Source organism: Gobio gobio (assembly GCF_949357685.1).
Source record: "Gobio gobio genome assembly, chromosome: 25".
In the NCBI taxonomy this organism is placed as follows: domain Eukaryota; kingdom Metazoa; phylum Chordata; class Actinopteri; order Cypriniformes; family Gobionidae; genus Gobio; species Gobio gobio.
Window position 1 is genome coordinate 29524161 of NC_137121.1, and position 19497 is coordinate 29543657.

A 19497-nucleotide genomic window follows, 5' to 3' on the forward strand; every position below is an offset into this window, starting at 1 on the left:
TGTAAGGGGACCCTTGGTGTATGGAGATAGAAATGGCTCATTCTAAGGTAATACAAACATAACTGAAAACATTATGTATATTATATTGCATTTCTGTCAATAGATCCTCCTAAATATTACACAGTTGCATTTACATTTAATTCACAATATATCGATAAAATATCAGTATTCACACAATTGTGTATGTGTGCTAGGATCTTATCTGGCAAAATATTTGTAATATTTAGTATTCACATTTTTCTTATTTTATTCTTGCATGTGTTTTCAGTTTCTCTCTCTCAGTTTAGCTATTCAGCAAAACAGAAAATTACTGTAACTACTGTTTTAAAAATGGGCACCTTATTTAAACACATTTAATTGGCAGCGGCTATGGCATTTACACGTTTAATTAGCATTCTTAGTGATAGATGCTATTTACACTAAATTTGAATAGCAATAGATTCTATTTACACAAGTGAAAATGGCGATAGTATTTTCTTTACAATAAGTGTAATGTAAATACATATAATAGTGTCAGATACTATTTGCATCTCAGTGTTGTTGAACAACAAACTGTAAGCAATAATAACATAGAGTGTAAATGATTATTACAATTATTAAATGGATGCTAGCATTATTAAGACAATAAAAAGGGAGTAGAGCGACGAACATCTCAATTTTGCAGCAAAACTTTCTGCCAGAGGCCTTACCCCTACACCATTGTTCACAATCTAACGTCTTCTGTCATTTTGTCTGGCCCAATCAGACGGTAGTGGGCGGAGTTAGTGTAAATAGCCTCTGCCAACAAGGCACTTAGTTTAACACTCTGTTAAAGGGGTCGTTACCATGATTTAATGTTCAAAAAACACATATTTCACATACTGTACATTATTGTAGCTCCTCTATGCCCCGACATTCTAAAACACGTTGATTTCTACAAAGCCCTTCCTTCTGAAATGCGTAGTTTGCTCTGATTGGCCAGCAGACCCAGTGCGTTTTGATTGGTAGAACACCTCAAGCGGGTGTCGGAAATGTAACGCCCCTACAATACCGTGAGCTTCAGCTTCCATAGCAATTGGTAATAGCAAAAAGACGTCGTCAGTTTTACCATGTTATATCAGATCGAGTCCGAGTCGGATTCTGAAAATGCAGATGACCAAGCCGGTCTATCGGACACTCGTATGTATTTACAGTACGCAAGCCGTGGTTTAGCTGAATGTGAAAAATGCCACTAGAATGAAAGCAAAGATTTGCTTGAGAAGCAAATGTGAAACAGAACACGTAGCGTTTGTCATATTTTTACCACAAGTTATAAACGAAGAATAGAGGATACTGTGTTTGTAAACCTAAATCCATCTCTGCAGTTTTTATTGTAAGAACGACACACCACATGCGTTACTACTGCACAAAACCCAGCATTTGAACAGCAAATACTTAAACAAATAATAAAACATACTTACAGGCTATGATTCAGAAGGGCCAGATTGCCCTAGCAAAGTTGGAATTATCCCACTTTATTTTCGAAATAGCCTTTGTGCTCAGTCGGCCTTGTTTTCTCCCAGGTTCACATCAGGAAACTGTCCTCCATAAAATACGCTGCACACACACAGACATTTGGGTTGTACTGTTTCGGTACAGTGTTGTAAATAAATCTTAACCTCTGATTCCTAATTGTGTCCACTTTTGGAAGGGCAAATAAAGTGCTGCTTTTGCTTTCACACAGAAACACAAAGCATCTCCACAACATGGCGGCAACAACACTACTGACAACTGAAGCTACACCTTCTTTCTTTGCGTATGAATTTGAGTGGTATAATCCAAATATTTCCACCGAGCGATGTATCTCGGTGAGCGAGAATTCGGTCGAGGCGTTTTACCGAGGTCTGGATCTGCTTTCTCTTTTAGATAGAATACATCTTTTTGTGGGAGACTTTGAGCTTTGTAACTTTGCAGATCTTATACATGCACAAACAGCTACATAACACTTGCCTGACGTCGTCATACTCAGATTCTAGTCAGAATATGAGTCTGATACTGCTCCATTGGGCTGTGATTAGGGGGCGAAAATGCTTCTGCACTCAATTGGATAGACTTAACCAATCAGAGCGACGCATAGTTGTCCACAGAACTCAACTGCACACACGCTGGAAGAAGTAGAAGAAGAAGATGAGTGTAAACAATCTTTGCTGGTGTTGTAAAAAGAATTTAAGGATACACGGAGTACTTACCAACACGATCATCATTTTTGAGAGAAATATTTAAGGTGAATGCATATACGAACAAGCACTCTTTGGTGACGTGAATGATTACATCACTGTTGATCATCTGTCCATCATCGTATAAAGCCCGCCCTGACAATTGACCTATCGGTAAGCCCCGCCCCCCTTAGTTACTGTTGCTAACTCGGACAAATAAACGGAGTTGCTATATCTTACAATGACAGCTGTCAGTGTGAAAACCTTATCCCAAGATGTTTTTGGACACAGATTGTAGCGTATACCCCGTCCGAATGATGGCCAGACTTTACTGATGGTTTATCAAGTTTATTATGTCCTTTTTCATACCAGAAAAATCATCGTAAGAGCTGAATAAACAAAGCGTAAGAAGTGCGCATTAACGTCTCATTCACAAACTATCTCTCTCCGTTGCATTACCATTAACATACACAGCAAATTACACAAAAACACTCAAACAACTAACAGTAAACAAACATATACAGACCCTATGCCTTTTCGCGGGTGCAGTTAATAACTGGTAAACTTTGTATGATCTGCAAAACAACTCAGATAAACTGCGTGCGAGCTCTTCCTTTCACTACGTTACCCGTAAACTATAATACCCATCAAAATAGGAGTCCTCCTTAGTAGGACAGATAATGTAGAACTTAAACATATCTAAAATTAAATTAATTTACATATAACCAGTTTAATATGGAGAGGCACTGAAATGTAGACCTTCATGTTTTTGACCTACAGTGTTAACTTACATGACGTGAGAACAGTTAGTTATTACAGTTTGTATGTTAGCAGGGACTTTAATCGTAACTTAACGAGAGTATGACAAACAGAAAATCCTCTCAGGATTCCTGGAATCAGTGTTACAGTACCTCAGGCACGACGTTTTAGCATTTTTGTAGCATAAACACCATCAAACCGATGACAGCTCCGGATTTTCCAATGTATCTCTATGGCGCTGAAATCTAAAGATGTCCGAGTTCCGGTCCGAGCGCAACTGATACTCAACTGCTATTGGCTCATCTGCGTTCGAGGGGAGGGGCTTACCGATAGGTCAATTTGATTGGTCCGAACAGCTCTGGTTCGAGCATAGTTGCTCCACAACGGATCAAGTCCACACCGAACTTCCCGACCTCAAATGTTGTGGGCGGGGCTAAGTTCGGCTGGCATCCGGGCTAACATAACACACTAAAGAAAAAGGAAAACATGAAAACGCATCTTTAATATTTGTATTTTCCAACCAAAACCATATGCACCATTGGTGACCCATTTCAAGTTATTGTACAACCACTGGCTCCATCGGTTGATCTTTTTCTCTCCATCTTTCCCAGGATATACACTCTCCTCCGAATCATAAACGTAGAAAAGCGGCGTGACTCTGCACGTGGTAACCGTTACCTGATCGAGCTGGAGCTAATGGAAAGAGGCCGTAAAGTGGTCCGTCTTTCTGAGTACATCTACATGCTGTTGCACCGTGGCCGGGTCGAAGACAGTCTGGAGAATGTGGAAGGGGTCACAGCATCATCCCCCTCTTCCTCTGTCGCCAGCCCACCTGCTCCACCATCCCGCACACCTACACGTGGGGCTCACGCCACCCCTCAGTGGGGCACAGTGTATGCCAAACCCCTGCTGTGCCAGCCAGTGATGCTGCAGTGGAAAAAAGATGTCATGGTGCATTTTGTGGTGCCAGGTACGTAATGGATATCTATCTATTTTCTCGAAAATATGTACCTGATAGGTATCTTATGTCACAGTTACTAAATATAGCGGCCTTATTTCAAAATGTTTTGTTTAAAGTGTGCGTATGCAGGCTTTCTTTAAATGCCACCTTGTTGTGTAATGGATTGACATTCAATTCAATTAATTTTAAACGTTGACTTTAAGTGTAACTTTGCCAATTTTCAACCCTCTTTGTATTGTTACAATGTTGGTACTATATGTAAATTAACTATGTTTACTCGTTCTCCGTGTTACCTGGACAGAGATATGCATGTTTATATGCCAGCAAAAAATGTACTTCTGACAGCTCCAGGGCATTTTTTTTATCCCCACCCACGGAGAGTCGGATTGTCAGAGGGTTGTTAAAGGGATAGTTCACCCAAAAATGAAAATTAGACCATGATTTACTCACCCTCAAGTCATCCTAGGTGTATATGACATTCTTCTTTCAGACGAATAAAATATATTCAAAATGTTATATTAAAGTTAAATTCAAAATGTCCTGGCTCTTCAAAGCTTTATAATGGCAGTGAATGGTTATGGAGTTTTTGAAGTCCATAAAAGTGCACCTATCCATCATATAACTGCTCCAAAGCAGCCACCAAAATAACCCTGCCCACACCTTTTCAGTGCTCATTTCCCACTGCGTGTCTTTAGTAAATCCTGACAGTAGTTTTTTAACGCTAAAAGAGGGTTTGCACTGGCATAAAAGGTCAGTAAATCTGACCCTAAGTGTCTAAATACCTTTTGAGGCCGCTATATTTTGAAATTCAAATCAAGGTGGGGACCTGGTTTGTTTTTCATTCTTGTTTTGGATTTTTCAATTTATTTTCATGTGACAATGAATTTGAAATGTTTTGCATGGTGGGTTACATTTGATTGGTGATATGTGATGAAAAAGTGTCCCTTGCCTGATCAGCAATTCCAGTCTTGTACATGGAATCTGTCACAACTAGCCTAAGCAGTACAATACATTTACTATTAAGATTTCTATAGCAGAAACTCAAACTGAACCGTTTTGTATTACAGAGCCCTGCACATGACGTGGGGGAAAAAAAATATTTTCATGGCCACTATATAATAAATCGAGTGAACAAATTATTATAATCATGAGCACGATTTAGTAAAATGAGGGAATTTTTTTTTCTATTATTGTATAGATTATTGTATTGAATATTGTGTTGTATTGTATATATTATTGTATTTTTATTCTCGTATTGTATAACACTCACTCATAGATTAAAAAAAAAACATTTATTTAATAGAGCTGTAATAATATCAATTTAACACAAGTATCCATGTGGGTCTTCTCAAAATTGATTTTAAAACAAAATGGCTTGCAAGGCTGGGACTAAAATTTGAAATGTCCACAGGTTAATAATGTACAAAACAAAGCGTTCGATATCTCGATATTTTTATAACAGCAGGATCATATACACGATCACGCATAACATTATGACCACTGACGGGTGAAGTGAATAACACTGATTATCTCTTCATCGCGCAACCTGTTAGTGGGTGGGATATATCAGGGAGCAAGTGAACATTTTGTCCTCAAAGTTGATATGTTAGAAGCAGGAAAAATGGGCAAGCGTAAGGATTTGAACGAGAGTGACAAGGGCCAAATTGTAATGGCTAGACGACTGGGTCAGAGCATCTCCAAAACTGCAGATCTTGTGGGGTGTTCCCGGTCTGCAGTGGTCAGTATCTATCAAAAGTGCTCCAAGGAAGGAACAGTGGTGCATGTGGGGAGCGAAGGCTGGCCCATGTGGTCCAATCAAACAGGCCCCACCTCACAACTTACAGGATGTATAGGATCTGCTACTAACATCTTGGTGCCAAATACCACAGCACACCTTCAGGGGTCTAGTGGAGTCATGTTATGCCTGATTGGTGTATTTGTGCCTTGTAAACAACAGTGACAGCTATTTCATATATATACTGTATACAGATACACAATAATTATTTTTTTTGCAAGTCAAGTACAGAGAATTGTTTGGTGACGCAAATAAAAAAAGCAAATCTCTGTTTAGCTCTTTGATATTGCTGATTTATTAATAATATTATGTGTTGTTATATTAGTGTATTTGTTGATGTGTTTCCTATAGTGAAGAATCAAGCTCGTTGGGTTCAGCAGTTCATTTCAGACATGGAGCTCCTGCACCGCGAGACCAAGGACAACAATTTCAACATCATCATCGTGGACTTCCAGAGTGAAGACATGGATGTGGAACAGGCCCTCAGAGAAAGCTCCGTTCCAAGGTACACAAAAACACACTTATGCACAATATTCGTCATACAGAATTTGCATATGTAGGTCATTGATGTTTCTTGTGCTAAACTCCATCTAAAGCTATTTTTAAACAGCAATTTGCTAACTATTATGAGCACATTAATTGAGAGACCAGAATTAAAAGTATCGGCATCGGACTCATTCTCGTGCATCCCTACTCTTTACATTAAAAAAGTATATAAAGTTTAACATAATTTTTTTTTATAAATATAAAAAGAGCAGAATTGACACATGCGTAAACCTTCCCTATATACATACAGTATATATTTTAATGTTACATTAATATTCATTAGTATTTGAGATATTCTGTTATCTAATATACTGATGTATATTCGTATATTATTTTAAACACTAATATACATTAATTCAATTAATATGTTATATTGACTATCTGAACATAAAACAATTTTAATAAACTGATATTATACTGTATATTCAGATAGCAATTTAAGTATTTGGCATATAAAAAGTAGAGGTTACTATTGTATTTTTTCTGGACTTTTTTGGACACAGATATGAGTATCTGAGGAGGGAAGGAAACTTTGAACGCTCTGCCGGGCTACAGATCGGTGTGGACACCATAGAGGTAATCTCACACTCATACCTTTAAAGGGTTAGTTCACCCAAAAATGAAAATTCTGTCATTAATTACTCACCCTCATGTCGTTCGACACCCGTAAGACCTCCGTTCATATTCGGAACACAAATGAAGATATTTTTGTTGAAAGCTGATGGCTGAGAAAGGCTTCAGATAGGCCTCCATTGGCATTCAGTACATTTACACACATTTACACATTACGTTACAAAGTCCATCTCACCACAGTGACTCTACAATAATTTTACGATGCGACGACAATAGCTTTTGTGCGCAAAAAAAAATCAAAATAACACCTTTATCCAACTTGTTATTGTCTTCCGTGTGTGCCTCCACGACGCATGCGCGAGAATATGACGCAGATCCGGCGTTCGGACACATGACCCAGAAGCGATTTGTTTACAAGCAGAGGAAGACGCACGTGTCTAAGCTGTTGAATTCTACATTGATCGTGCTTTAGGTCTCGGCGTAGTTCTCAAAATGGGGTTAAAGTGTGCATTTCATGGATTCCCGAACGCTGGCGCTACGTCATATTCTCGCGCATGCGTCGTGGAGGCACACACGGAAGACAATAACAAGCTGGATAAAGGTGTTATTTAGATTTTTTTTTGCGCACAAAAACTATTGTCGTCGCATCGTAAAATTATTGTAGAGTCACTGTGGTGAGATGGACTTTGTAACGACGTTTTAAGTGACTTTTATGGGTCTTGTGAGTGTAAATGTACTGAATGCCAATGGAGGCCTATCTGAAGCCTTTCTCAGCCATCAGCTTTCAACTAAAATATCTTCATTTGTGTTCCGAATATGAATGGAGGTCTTACGGGTGTCGAACGACATAAGGGTGAGTAATTAATGACAGAATTTTCATTTTTGGGTGAACTAACCCTTTAAGACTCACATCGGAATTACCCAAACGACACATTGAACTGAAAATTTAGCAGTTGTTGACAGTAAAAAGATGGCACATTGTGTGAAAAAAAGACTTCCTCTGTTTAGCTTTAAACTACTTCTCAACATCCACGCAATATAAAACAGTTAGCCATATCCTGTTCTGCAGCCACCCCCTGCTAATGCTACAGCCCACGGCAGACAAAAAAAAGAAAGAAAAGAAAAGAAAGTAGAAAGGGCCCTATCATACACCCGGGCGCAATGTGACAACTGGCGCGTTACGCAAGTGTTTTTTGATAGTTTCAGGCGACACAGTTATCATTTTCGCGTCCAGTGCCACGTTGTTTAAATAACAAATGCACTCGCGCCCATCTGTTCGGTCGGTGGAGGAACTGAAAATGACTGTGCCATTGAACAACAAAAACCTGGCCTAAAGTCAATAGCGCAGTATTTTTTATTTTGTTATTTAACCCTCTGGTGCTCTTCGGTCATTTCTGACCGGAAAATTTTCTGTTTTGAAATGTTAAAAATCACAGCTTCATCTGAAAAATATGGAACTTGGTGACTTTTCTAGCATTAGGTATGTTAGCACAAAAAAAAATTGAGGGCATGATTCGAGCATGCTAAGTGGTCGTAAAAAATTACTCCCACTTGTGCTCTTCGGTCATAAATGACCGACCATAGGAAATGAATGGGAAATCAGCAAAAACACAAAAATTCTCCGAATATTTGTTTGTACAATCTACAAATTGGCCACAATGCTGAAAAAAAGTACACAGCAGTAAAGGGGTGACACTCTAAAACATCAAGAGTGTGATATTGACACATCCACACACACACACACACCTATGAAAAACTTAACCTATGAACCATATTTGGAATTTTTTAAAATCACAGCTTCATCAGAATGATATGAAACTTGGTGACTTTTCTAGCATTAGGTATGCAAACACACACAAATATTGAGGGCATGATTCGAGCATGCTAAGGGGTCGTAAAAAAAATACTCCCACTTGTGCTCTTCGGTCAAAAATTATCACCATAGGAAATGAATGGGAAATCTTCAAAAACACAAATTCACAGAAATCTATATTTCTAACAACAACAAAAAATATCTAAAACTTTATAATTAATTGTCTTTGAGATTTTTTAAATATACATTCAAATCCATCAAAAAAAAATGTATTAAATGTGTTCAAAACAGAACTAGGGAATTCTCAAGCCTCTCCATATAGACCTCTAGTGATTAGACCCATGGTTGCATGATTTCTCAAGCAGTTCCAAAAGAGGGCGCTAAACTGCCTTCAAAAAAAATTATTTTGAAGGCCTAGTCTCTATTTTAACCTGAAAAACGTCCGGTTACGTATGTAACCCTCGTTCCCTGAGGAGGGAACGGAGACGTACGTTAGTGACTAACGAATGGGGGTTTCGCTTAGAAGCCAATCATCTTCATCGTATTCAACAGCGCCCAATGGCAGTGCCAATGCCATGGGCATGCGGAATTTGCATGCGTAACTCCGCCCCACCTCGTGGGTATATAAGGAAGTACGCTGCGAACATCGCATTATGTTACTGCTGCAGGAGCCAAGACTGAACTCCGCGTTCCAGGCAGCACAGCTGACGTGGCTAAGGAAACGTACGTCTCCGTTCCCTCCTCAGGGAACGAGGGTTACATACGTAACCGGACGTTCCCTTTCGTTCAGTCACTACGACGTACGTTAGTGACTAACGAATGGGGGAACCTGTAAAACAGCGCCACTCAGCTGTCATCCAGTGCCCTGCGTAAGTGTGAGATCCCGCCACTTAAGGCCCTAGGACTCCCACTTATCACAGGATTACCAAGGTACACTGGGAAGCATATCCCAGTGAGGGAATGCCAAGGTGCCTACCGTAGGGAGGACTTAGAGAATACACATATGACCCGCTGAGGGTTGCATATGGAAGATCTCTAGGGTACCAGCCGAAGGTGGATTTTTAACCCTAGGGGTGGCAGGGACTTGCCAAGGGAAAGACACCTGCTCACTGAGGAGGCTTACGGTGGGAATACTCGTGTGGGGGTCGCCAGAGGGGAACCATGCACACGGAGCACCTGGCCGGACATGAGGGTCTGGGCTCGAAAGGGCAGACTGAACTGATGTCGGCGTCGACAGTGCTGGAGGAGCTCAGGGCTCTCGGGGAGCTCACCTGAGGAAATATCGCACGTATCCAGTCATGGGAGTGGAATGGCGAGCAAGCGAAGACACCTGAGCGTGGTCCATTACCGGCCCCTCGGGGGGGCGAGTACAAAGTCGGACACTGGCTCCACTCGGAGATTGTAGAATCTGGCGAATGTGTTGGGTGTCGCCCAGCCTGCAGCTCTGCAGATGTCTGTTAGCGAGGCGCCATGCGCTAGAGCCCAAGAGGAGGCCACACTCCGGGTGGAGTGTGCCCTCACACCAAGGGGACACGGTCGGCCTTGCTGCTGGTATGCCAAAACAATGGTGTCCACTATCCAGTGAGACAACCTCTGCTTTGAGAGAGCACTTCCCTTCCGCTCTCCACCATAACAGACAAAGAGCTGGTCTGAGGTCCTGAAACACTGCGTCATGTCTACGTAGGCGCGGAGAGCGCGTACTGGACAGAGCAATGCCAAGGCTGGGTCTGCCTCCTCCAAAGGCAGCGCTTGCAGGTTCACCACCTGATCTCTGGAACGGAGTGGTGGGAACCTTGGGCACATATCCGGGCCGGGGTCTCAGGATCACGTGAGAGTTAGCCGGCCCGAACTCAAGGCACGCTTCGTCAACCGAAAATGCTTGCAGGTCCCCGACCCTCTAAGCGAGGCCAATGCGGTCAGCAGAGCCGTCTTCATAGACAAGAGCTTAATCTCGGCCGACCGCAAAGGCTCAAGGGAGGCCTCTACAGAGCACTTAAGACTACTGAGAGGTCCCAAGAGGGAACGAGAGGAGAGCGAGGAAGATTCAGTCTCCTCGCCCCCCTCAGGAACCTGATGATCAGGTCGTGCTGCTACTTACCTTATTGTCTCCCAGGAGATCGTGGTAGGCAGATATTGCGGCCACGTACACTTAAGGGTGGAAGGAGACAGCCTTCGTCCCACCCCCTCCTGGAGAAACGAAGCACAGACCCGATCGGGCATTTCCAGGGGTCTTCCTGGCGGGAAGAGCACCATGTGACGAAGAGGTCCCACTTCAACGCATAGAGGTGTCGTGTAGACTCTGCCCTAGCGGAAGTGATGGTAGCGACCACCGCAGGTGGAGGGCTACTCAAACCAGCCGCGTCCCGTCCAGAAGCCACACGTGGAGCTTCCAGAACGCTGGATGCGGGTGCCAAACGGTGCCCCGTCTCTGAGGAGTCTCAGAGGAATAGGCCAGGGAGGGGCTGTCGCAAGGAGTAGCAGTTCTGAGAACCAGGTCCGGCCGTGCCAACGGGGCGACCAACATGACCTGCTCCTTGTCCTCCCTGATCTTGCACAGTACCTGTGCGAGAAGGCTCACTGGGGGAAACGCATAATAGCGTAGCCCCGACGACCAGCTGTGCGCCAGTGCATCCGTGCCGACCATAGGTCAGGGAATAATACAGGGAGCAATGGGAAGAGTCCTGGGAGGCAACAGGACTACCTGTGCGTCACCGAACCGTTCCCATATCAGCTGGGCCGTCTGGGGATGGAGTCTCCATTCTCCAGGAAGTGGCTGAAGCCGTGAGAGCTCGAGGCTGCACGGTTCAGGACTCCCAGGATGTGGACAGCATGAAGGGACCTCAGATGCTTCTGACTCCATAAAACGAGATGGCGGGCGAGTTGAGACATACAGCGGGAGCGTAGACCGCCCGGCCGTGTCGTCTGTCCTGACTAGTACATGTTGACCCTTCAGCAACGCTCGGAAGCGGTGCAGGGCGAACCGTACTGCCAGCAACTCGAGGCAATTGACATGCAGAAGGCACTGGGGTCCTATCCAGGAGCCCGTGGCTGCTTGTCCATTGCACATGGCACCCCAGCCCGTGGATGATGCATCTGTTGATACAACAAGATGCCTGGAAACTCGTTCTAAGGACACTCGGGTCCGTAGAAAGCTGAGGTTCGACCACGGGGAGAGAGTCTGTAAGCAGGCCCGAGTCACTTGTACCCGGAGCGTGCCAGACCGCCATGCCCATCTCGGGACTCGATCGCGTAGCCCGTGCTGAAGCGGTCTCATATGAAGCAATCCGAGCGGCGTTACCGCGGCTGCAGATGCCATATGCCCCAGGAGCCTCTGAAACAGTTTCAGTGGAACCGCACTCTTGCCCTCGACTTGTCGAAGGGAAGTCAGCAGAGACTGCGCGCGCTCGCTCGAAAGCAGCGCGCACATGGCGACCGAGTCGATCCATACCGAGAAAAGAGATCCTCTGCGCGGGGCAAAGTTTGCTCTTCTCCCAGTTGACCCGAAGGCCCAGACGGGCTAGGTGATGGAGCACCAAATCTCTGTGTCCGCAAACCTGCTCTCGAGAGTGACCCAGTAAGCCAGTCGTCGAGGTAATTCAGGATGCGAACCCCGTGCTGCCGAAGGGGCGCAAGGGCTGCCTCGGCAATCTTCGTAAAGACGCGAGGGGACAGAGATAGCCCGAATGGTAGAACTGCGTACTGATATACCCGCCCCTCGAAAGCAAACCGTAGGAACGGTCTGTGTCGAGGTAGAATGGAGACATGGAAGTAGGCGTCCTTCAGGTCGATCGCTGCAACCAATCGACTGGACGAACGCTTTCGAAAAGGCGTTTCGCTGTCAACATCTTGAACGGAAACCGGTGGAGGTAACGGTTCAAGACGCGCAGGTCCAGGATCGGTCAAGCCCACCGGTCTTATGGGTACAATGAAGTACGGGCTGTAACACCCGGAATTCACCTCGGCTGGAGGGACAGGTTCGATCGCACCCTTCGCCAGTAGGGTGGCAACCTCCGCTCGCATGACGGGGGCATTAGCCCCGATCATAGTGGAACGGACTCCCCGAAAGCGGGGAGGAACCTGCGCGAACTGAATCGCGTAGCCGCACCTGACTGTCTTCGCGACCCAGCGGGACAGCCCTGGAATCTGAAGCCAGGCTCCCAGGAACTGCACCAGCGGGGTCAATCGGACTACAGGTGTACCCGGAGTGGGGCAGCGATGCAGCGTTACCGACCCGGACAAGGGAGGCTGTTGGGCGTCCCGGTGTGGGGGTGCGGTTAACGGCTGCGTCCTGACAGAGGAGACCAGGGAAGGACGCGCGTTCCACTGGGGTCTGCTCTGCCAGGAGGCTGGCGACAGAGAGGGATGCGAGTGGCGGGACCCGTGGGTGGCGCGCACTGTCATCACCGGTCTCTGGGTTCTCAGAGACAGGAACATGAGTTCTTCCCAAGCGCTGCTAGCCCGGGGGCCAGCAGCGGAAGGATTTTCCCCCGGCCCTCCACCGGGGGAAGGAGAGGCCCTGCTACCATCCCCTGGGAAGAACTGGAACCCATCTCTGAGTTGTCCACTTCCAGCGTGGCGTTTAACCAGGCTGGGGAGCGGACTGGGCGTCATCCTCAACCACCTCCACGGCGCGGCCCGGGTGAAGGCTGCTGCTGGGGCCGGGCGGGAGGAGGGAGGGCGCCCTCGGCGGCGAGCGGACTGAGGCGACTGAGCCGGCGGCTGGTGCAGCAGCTGGCCGCCGGGGCAGTACGTGTTACAGCCTCAGTCTGCTCTGGGGCGGCCGAGAACTGTTGGGCGCAGTTCCCAGCCGCGCCGCCGAAGAGGCCAGCCTGGGATATGGGTGAGTTGAGGGGGCGGGCCCACTCAACGTCCTCCAAATCACCAGGTAAGGCCAGGTGTTCTCCCGGACCACAGCTGTGGACATCTCCCGACCCAGGGAGCGTGTGGCCACCTTCACCGCCCGGGGGCGGGATCAGTCGCGGCACGCAGCTCAATGAAGAGCCCTGGGTCGGCTCCACCCTTGTGCATGTGCAACGGGGCGGCGGCCTGCCCGTAGCTCTGCAGGACCACGCCACCGAAGTAGACGAGCCCACAGGCTTTGGGAGGGTGCTTAGGACAGCCACACCACGCCACGTCAAGCCCTCTGTGGACACCGTAGTGCGCAACAGAGAGTTCAACAGTGGGGGTGAGGGGGCCCCAGTGTACCCTAGGCCGCGGCCCCATCAAGGGCAGAGAAGGTGGAGGAGGCCACCAAACGATCGCGGGAAGCACGGGGACTTCCAGGACCGCGTGATCTCCTCATGCACCTCGGGAGCGAAAGGCATTGGGGGCGGGGCCCAACAGCTGTCGGGTGCCGTCCCCAAAAACCAATCGCGCAACCACGAGCACTCGCGACTGGGCGGAGTTCCACACCAGCGCGAGACTCGCGGCTGCCCGAGATAACATGGCTGTCAACCTTAGGTCGGATCAGGCAGCGCTGACACACCCGGAGGCGGAGCACAACTCCTAATCGTCATCCCCAAAGGACTCCAGCCCACCTTGGGATGCGGCGATCGACATCTCACTGCTATCTGGAGCGTGAACGAAACGAACGAGGCGTCAGAGACGGGCCGCTGTTTCAGTCCAACACTCGCGGGTTTAAGCAATGTGCAAGAGGGGGCGTGGCCCGAGGAATGATCGTCGGGGTTCTTAATACCACGGCACCGCACTCAGGTCACCCTGGCCACCAGCCAAAGTACCGCCTCACTCGGAGACGGTAGATTGGGGTGTGGCAGAGGGGACTCTCTCTCCTCACGGAGATCACTGAGTCTCGACCGCAACATCGCGATGGTCACGTTCCCGCAGTGGGAACATGACGCATCCACAAACACTGCCCGAACGTGCTGAAGCCCAAACACATCGAGCAGTGAATGTGCCCATAGACAGCAACGGAGATCGATCGCACCCGGAAGTGCACGGGCGAACCGTCTTGAAAAAGACGTGCCACGCGCAAGCTCTTTTTGTGAGAGGAAAGCTCTGCAGAGTGCCGAAGCGCCCAGGGAAACACACACACAGCTGTTGCAGATCACTGCACAGATCAGCAGGCAGGCAGCATGAGATCGCTGGAACGCGCCGTAACACCAACACCCTGGAGAACCGCTGGTCTCTCGAAGACTGAAGAGAAGACTTCAGAATTCAGGCTTGTAGGAGTGAAGAGATCCTCTTGGCTCCAAAGCAGAAACATAATGCGATGTTCGCAGCGTACTTCCTTATATACCCACGAGGTGGGGCGGAGTTACGCATGCAAATTCCGCATGCCCATGGCATTGGCACTGCCATTGGGCGCTGTTGAATACGATGAAGATGATTGGCTTCTAAGCGAAACCCCCATTCGTTAGTCACTAACGTACGTCGTAGTGACTGAACGAAAGGGAACTGCAATAATAATAAAAAATAAAAACATTTTTTTTTTTATAATTTTCAATGGCGAAAATAGACCATACTTATTGCATAAATATAAAATAATACCATCAAATCATCTCAAAATACAAAATTAAAAAGAAAAAATATTATTGAAGAAAAATAAATTGCATTGGTTTTACTGGGGTGGAGGAAGTAATTTTTAGGTGTCCGGTCACTTATGACCGGGATGACAACCAATGCAACCTCTAAACGAAGAGCACCAGAGGGTTAAAGGGTGAATTTGTAATATGTGCCTATAGACGGGTGCACAACGAGCGTACACTCTGCTTGCTAGAGAAGTGCTCAGTCTTTCCGCTCGTAAGTTGCACCATGTTAACATCGAATCCGCCATAGTGCAAGCTCAACTGGCCTTTAAAGGGAATGGGAGATGAGACTCTGATTGGTTTATGGCACATTACGCCCAACACACCCAAGACTCATTTAGAGGCTAGGTACAACCCTTTTGGACGCACCGACCGTTTTTCCCGTCGTTAAAAAGTGGATTCGGACACGCCCTAAGTGCACCTGTGCCATGCGCTTCAGACCATGTGTTAAGATCGTGAAAATAGGGCCCAAAATCTGTTAATTTAATTTATTAATTTATTAAAATTTTGATATTGATTTTGACAGTGAAGTTGTTGTAAGTATTGTTATTAATAATATTATAATTAATACTACTACTAATAATAATAATAATATGTTACATAAATATCATTTTATTATTAATATCATTATTAAAATTATTATATTAAATTATAAAAGATTTTGACAGTGATGTTGTTGTTATTATTATTATTATTGTTGTTTTTTATTATTATTCTACTACTACTACTAATAATAATAATAATAATAACATGTTAAATAATTTTTTATTATTAATAAAATTATGAACCTGAATTGAGATATTTAGACAGTAGTAATAATAATGTTACATAAAAAAATATTATTAATATTAATTTGACAATATTATTATTGTTGTTGTTTTAGCAATAATAATAATAAATACATACAAATATGTTATTAATATTATGATTGAATTGAATTGAGAGAGCTTTGACAGGGATGTCATTTTTGTTAATAATAATAATAATAATCATAATTTAATATATTGTTATATTATATTAATCAAATACTCTGTTGAAATTAAATATTAAAAATAAATAATACAATTATGAAACTGAACTGAGATATTTAGACATTAGTAATAATAATAATAATCTTACATAAAATAAATTATTATTAATATTAATTTGACAATATTATTATTGTTGTTGTTTTAGCAATAATAATAATAATAATAATAAATACATAAACATATGTTATTAATATTATGATTGTATTGAATTGAGAGAGCTTTGACAGGGATGTCATTTTTGTTAATAATAATAATCATAATTTAATATATTGTTATATTATATGAATCAAATACTCTGTTGAAATTAAATATTAAAAATAAATAATTAAATGATGAATTCTGAAGTAACAGTTTAGCAAAAGCTAAATTGAAAAAAGGAAAGAAACTGACAATTATGTGTATGGTTTGAAAACATCTTCAGAGCTCACAATGAATTGTTCTTGTAGCTCAACTGACGGATCTCGGATTGCCAAGCTCATGGCTTCTGTTTTCATGTCAAATGCTTTTGAATTTTGTAATAAACATCATCATCATCACTATGAACATTTTCAAGACTAAAAATGTAGGATCTAGTTCCCTTACTACCAAGATTCTAGTGTGGTTGTTTTTGACATGACTTCACAATCAATTTGCAGAAGATAAACCTTTTATAAAATGCTAATTATGGGTCTGACAAACACGTGAACGTTTTTATGGTAATTCCAACATGACGCATGATTTACGTGAGTGTGATTATGAGTGAGTCAGTGTTTACGGAGAGAAGTCGGGCGAGGTTTGAAGCGTTTCTAGGAATCCTCCTTGTGTTAAGAAGTGTATAAATGTGGCTGGTGATTCACGAAGTGTGGGATGATTTTACATGTTTTCTTTTTCCACGCATGTTTACAGGACAGGCACAGTATCGTGTTTCTGTGTGACCTGCACATTCATTTCCCTCTGAACATCCTGGAGAACATCAGGAAACACTGCGTGGAGGGCAAACTGGCCTTCGCTCCTATAGTCATGAGACTGGGCTGTGGGAGCTCACCGCGAGAGCCCAATGGTACGCACAAACACACACACACAGACACCATGACACTGGACTGTGATGAAAAACATGTGTCTCTGTCTCTGTAGGTTACTGGGAAGTAAACGGCTTCGGCCTGTTCGGGATCTACAAATCAGATTTTGACAAGATCGGTGGGATGAACACAGAGGAGTTTAAGGACCGCTGGGGAGGAGAAGACTGGGAACTACTGGACAGGTAGAAGGATTTTACAGGGAATATGTTGATTTTATACTATTCTATACAATACAATTTATGATGATGATATAATTAATATAATAATTATTATTCAAATAAAATATGATCATCATTTTATTACAATTTTGATATTGATTTGGACAGTGATTTTGTTGTTAAAATTATTATTATTATAATATATATAAAAATAATAATAATAATGTTACATAAATATGTTACTAATAATATCATTATGATATTGAATTGAGAGATTTTGACAGCCACATTATTATTATTGTAGTTGTTAATAATAATAATAATAATTTATTAATATTATTATAATTGTGATATTGAATTGAGAGATTGACAGTCGCAGTATAATTGTAGTTGTTGTTAGTAGTAGTAATAATGTTAAATGTTGTTAATGTTATTAAAAATATTGAATTGAAATAGATTTCAATTGTGATTTTGTTGTTGTTCTTTTATTTTTAAAACTATTCTACTACTACTAATAATAATAATAACTTGCTAAATAAAAAGTAATTTTATTATTAATAAAATTATGATTTTGAATTGATTTGAGAGAGCTTGGACAGGGATGTAATTATTGTTAATAATAATAATATTAATGTCAAATGCTGTTCTTAAATCATTTAGTTAAATACATTTTATTTTATTATTCATATTATTAAAATTAGAATATTGAATTGAAAGAGATGTTGACAGGGTTATTATTTTATTATTATACTAATAATCATAATACTAATAGCATGTTAAATAAAAAATTGTATTATGAATAAAATTCTGATATTGAATTGAGATATTTTGACTGTCAATATTATTGTTAGTAATAATTTATATAATTAATATGTTAAATAAAAATAATTTATTATTAATACAATTATGATATTGAATTGAGATATATTAACGGTGACAATAGTATTGTTGTTTTAAACAATAACAATAGGCTAAATAAGAAATATTTTATTATTAATATCATTATTAAAATTGTGATTGAATTGATTTGAGAGAGCTTGGACAGGGATGTAATTATTGTTAATAATAATATTAATGTCAAATGTTGTTCTTAAATAATTTTGTTAAATACATTTTATTGTATTATTCATATTATTCAAATTAGAATATTGAATTGAAAGAGATGTTGACAGTGTTATTATTATTTGTATTATTATACTAATAGCATGTTAAATAAAAATGTTATTATGAATAAAATTATGATATTGAATTGAGATATTTAGACTGTCAATATTATTGTTTTTGTTAGTAATGATTTATATAATTAATATGTTAAATCAAAATAATTTATTATGAATAAAATTATGATATTGAATTGAGATATTTTACAACAGGAAGATACAGTGACAATTTTATTGTTAGTACTATTATTAATAATAATTTGTATTAATATTATTACAATTATGATTGAATTGAATTGACAGAGCTTTGAGAGGGATGCATTATTGTAAATAATAATAATAATAATAATAAATATTAATATTAAATCATTTAATTATAAATAATACATACATTAAAAAAAAGGAAAAAAAAGAAAAAGTACATTATATAATTCAACTAATCTCTCTCTCTCTCTTTCTCTTTCAGAGTTCTACAAAACGGCCTGGAGGTGGAGCGGTTACGACTGAGAAACTTCTTTCACTACTATCACTCTAAAAGAGGCATGTGGAACTCACAGTCCAGTAAAACTCCTAAAGGATAAAACTGATCCTCGCTGAGAGACTTCAAACAAACTCGGCTCAAGAATGGGACCTTAAAGGACCAAACCGCCGTGTCTCTACCTGGGACCCCGTCTCGTACGAGGACACATTATGTGCCAAGCTGCTGTCCAAACTCAAGACACTCACAAGAGACAAAGACACTCGGAGTGTGTATTTGTATGTATCTCTGTCTGCCAGGTCAGGACTTTTTGGTGAACGAAACTTGAGAGATTATTGAAGATTGAAAAGGAGATTGAAATTGTTTTCAGTGCTGGCTGAATTTTACTCTAAACTAGCAGCTCAGGCACTTTGGGTCGCATAAATATGGTTTGCACTTAAGATATT

General features: G+C 42.4%; 1 protein-coding gene across 1 annotated transcript in view; it reads left to right on the top strand.

The window, feature by feature from the left end:
* The window catches only part of b4galnt4a (beta-1,4-N-acetyl-galactosaminyl transferase 4a), a 297930-nt gene extending 278756 nt beyond the window's left edge, over positions 1–19174 (top strand). The window contains exons 15-20 of the mRNA XM_079809876.1: positions 3545–3903; positions 6041–6194; positions 6739–6811; positions 17083–17236; positions 17311–17437; positions 19040–19174. Of these exons, the coding sequence (XP_079666002.1) occupies positions 3545–3903; positions 6041–6194; positions 6739–6811; positions 17083–17236; positions 17311–17437; positions 19040–19154 (982 nt within the window). The 3' untranslated portion in view covers positions 19155–19174. The remainder of the gene's footprint in view (positions 1–3544; positions 3904–6040; positions 6195–6738; positions 6812–17082; positions 17237–17310; positions 17438–19039) is intronic.
* The last annotated feature ends 323 nt before the right edge of the window (positions 19175–19497 follow it).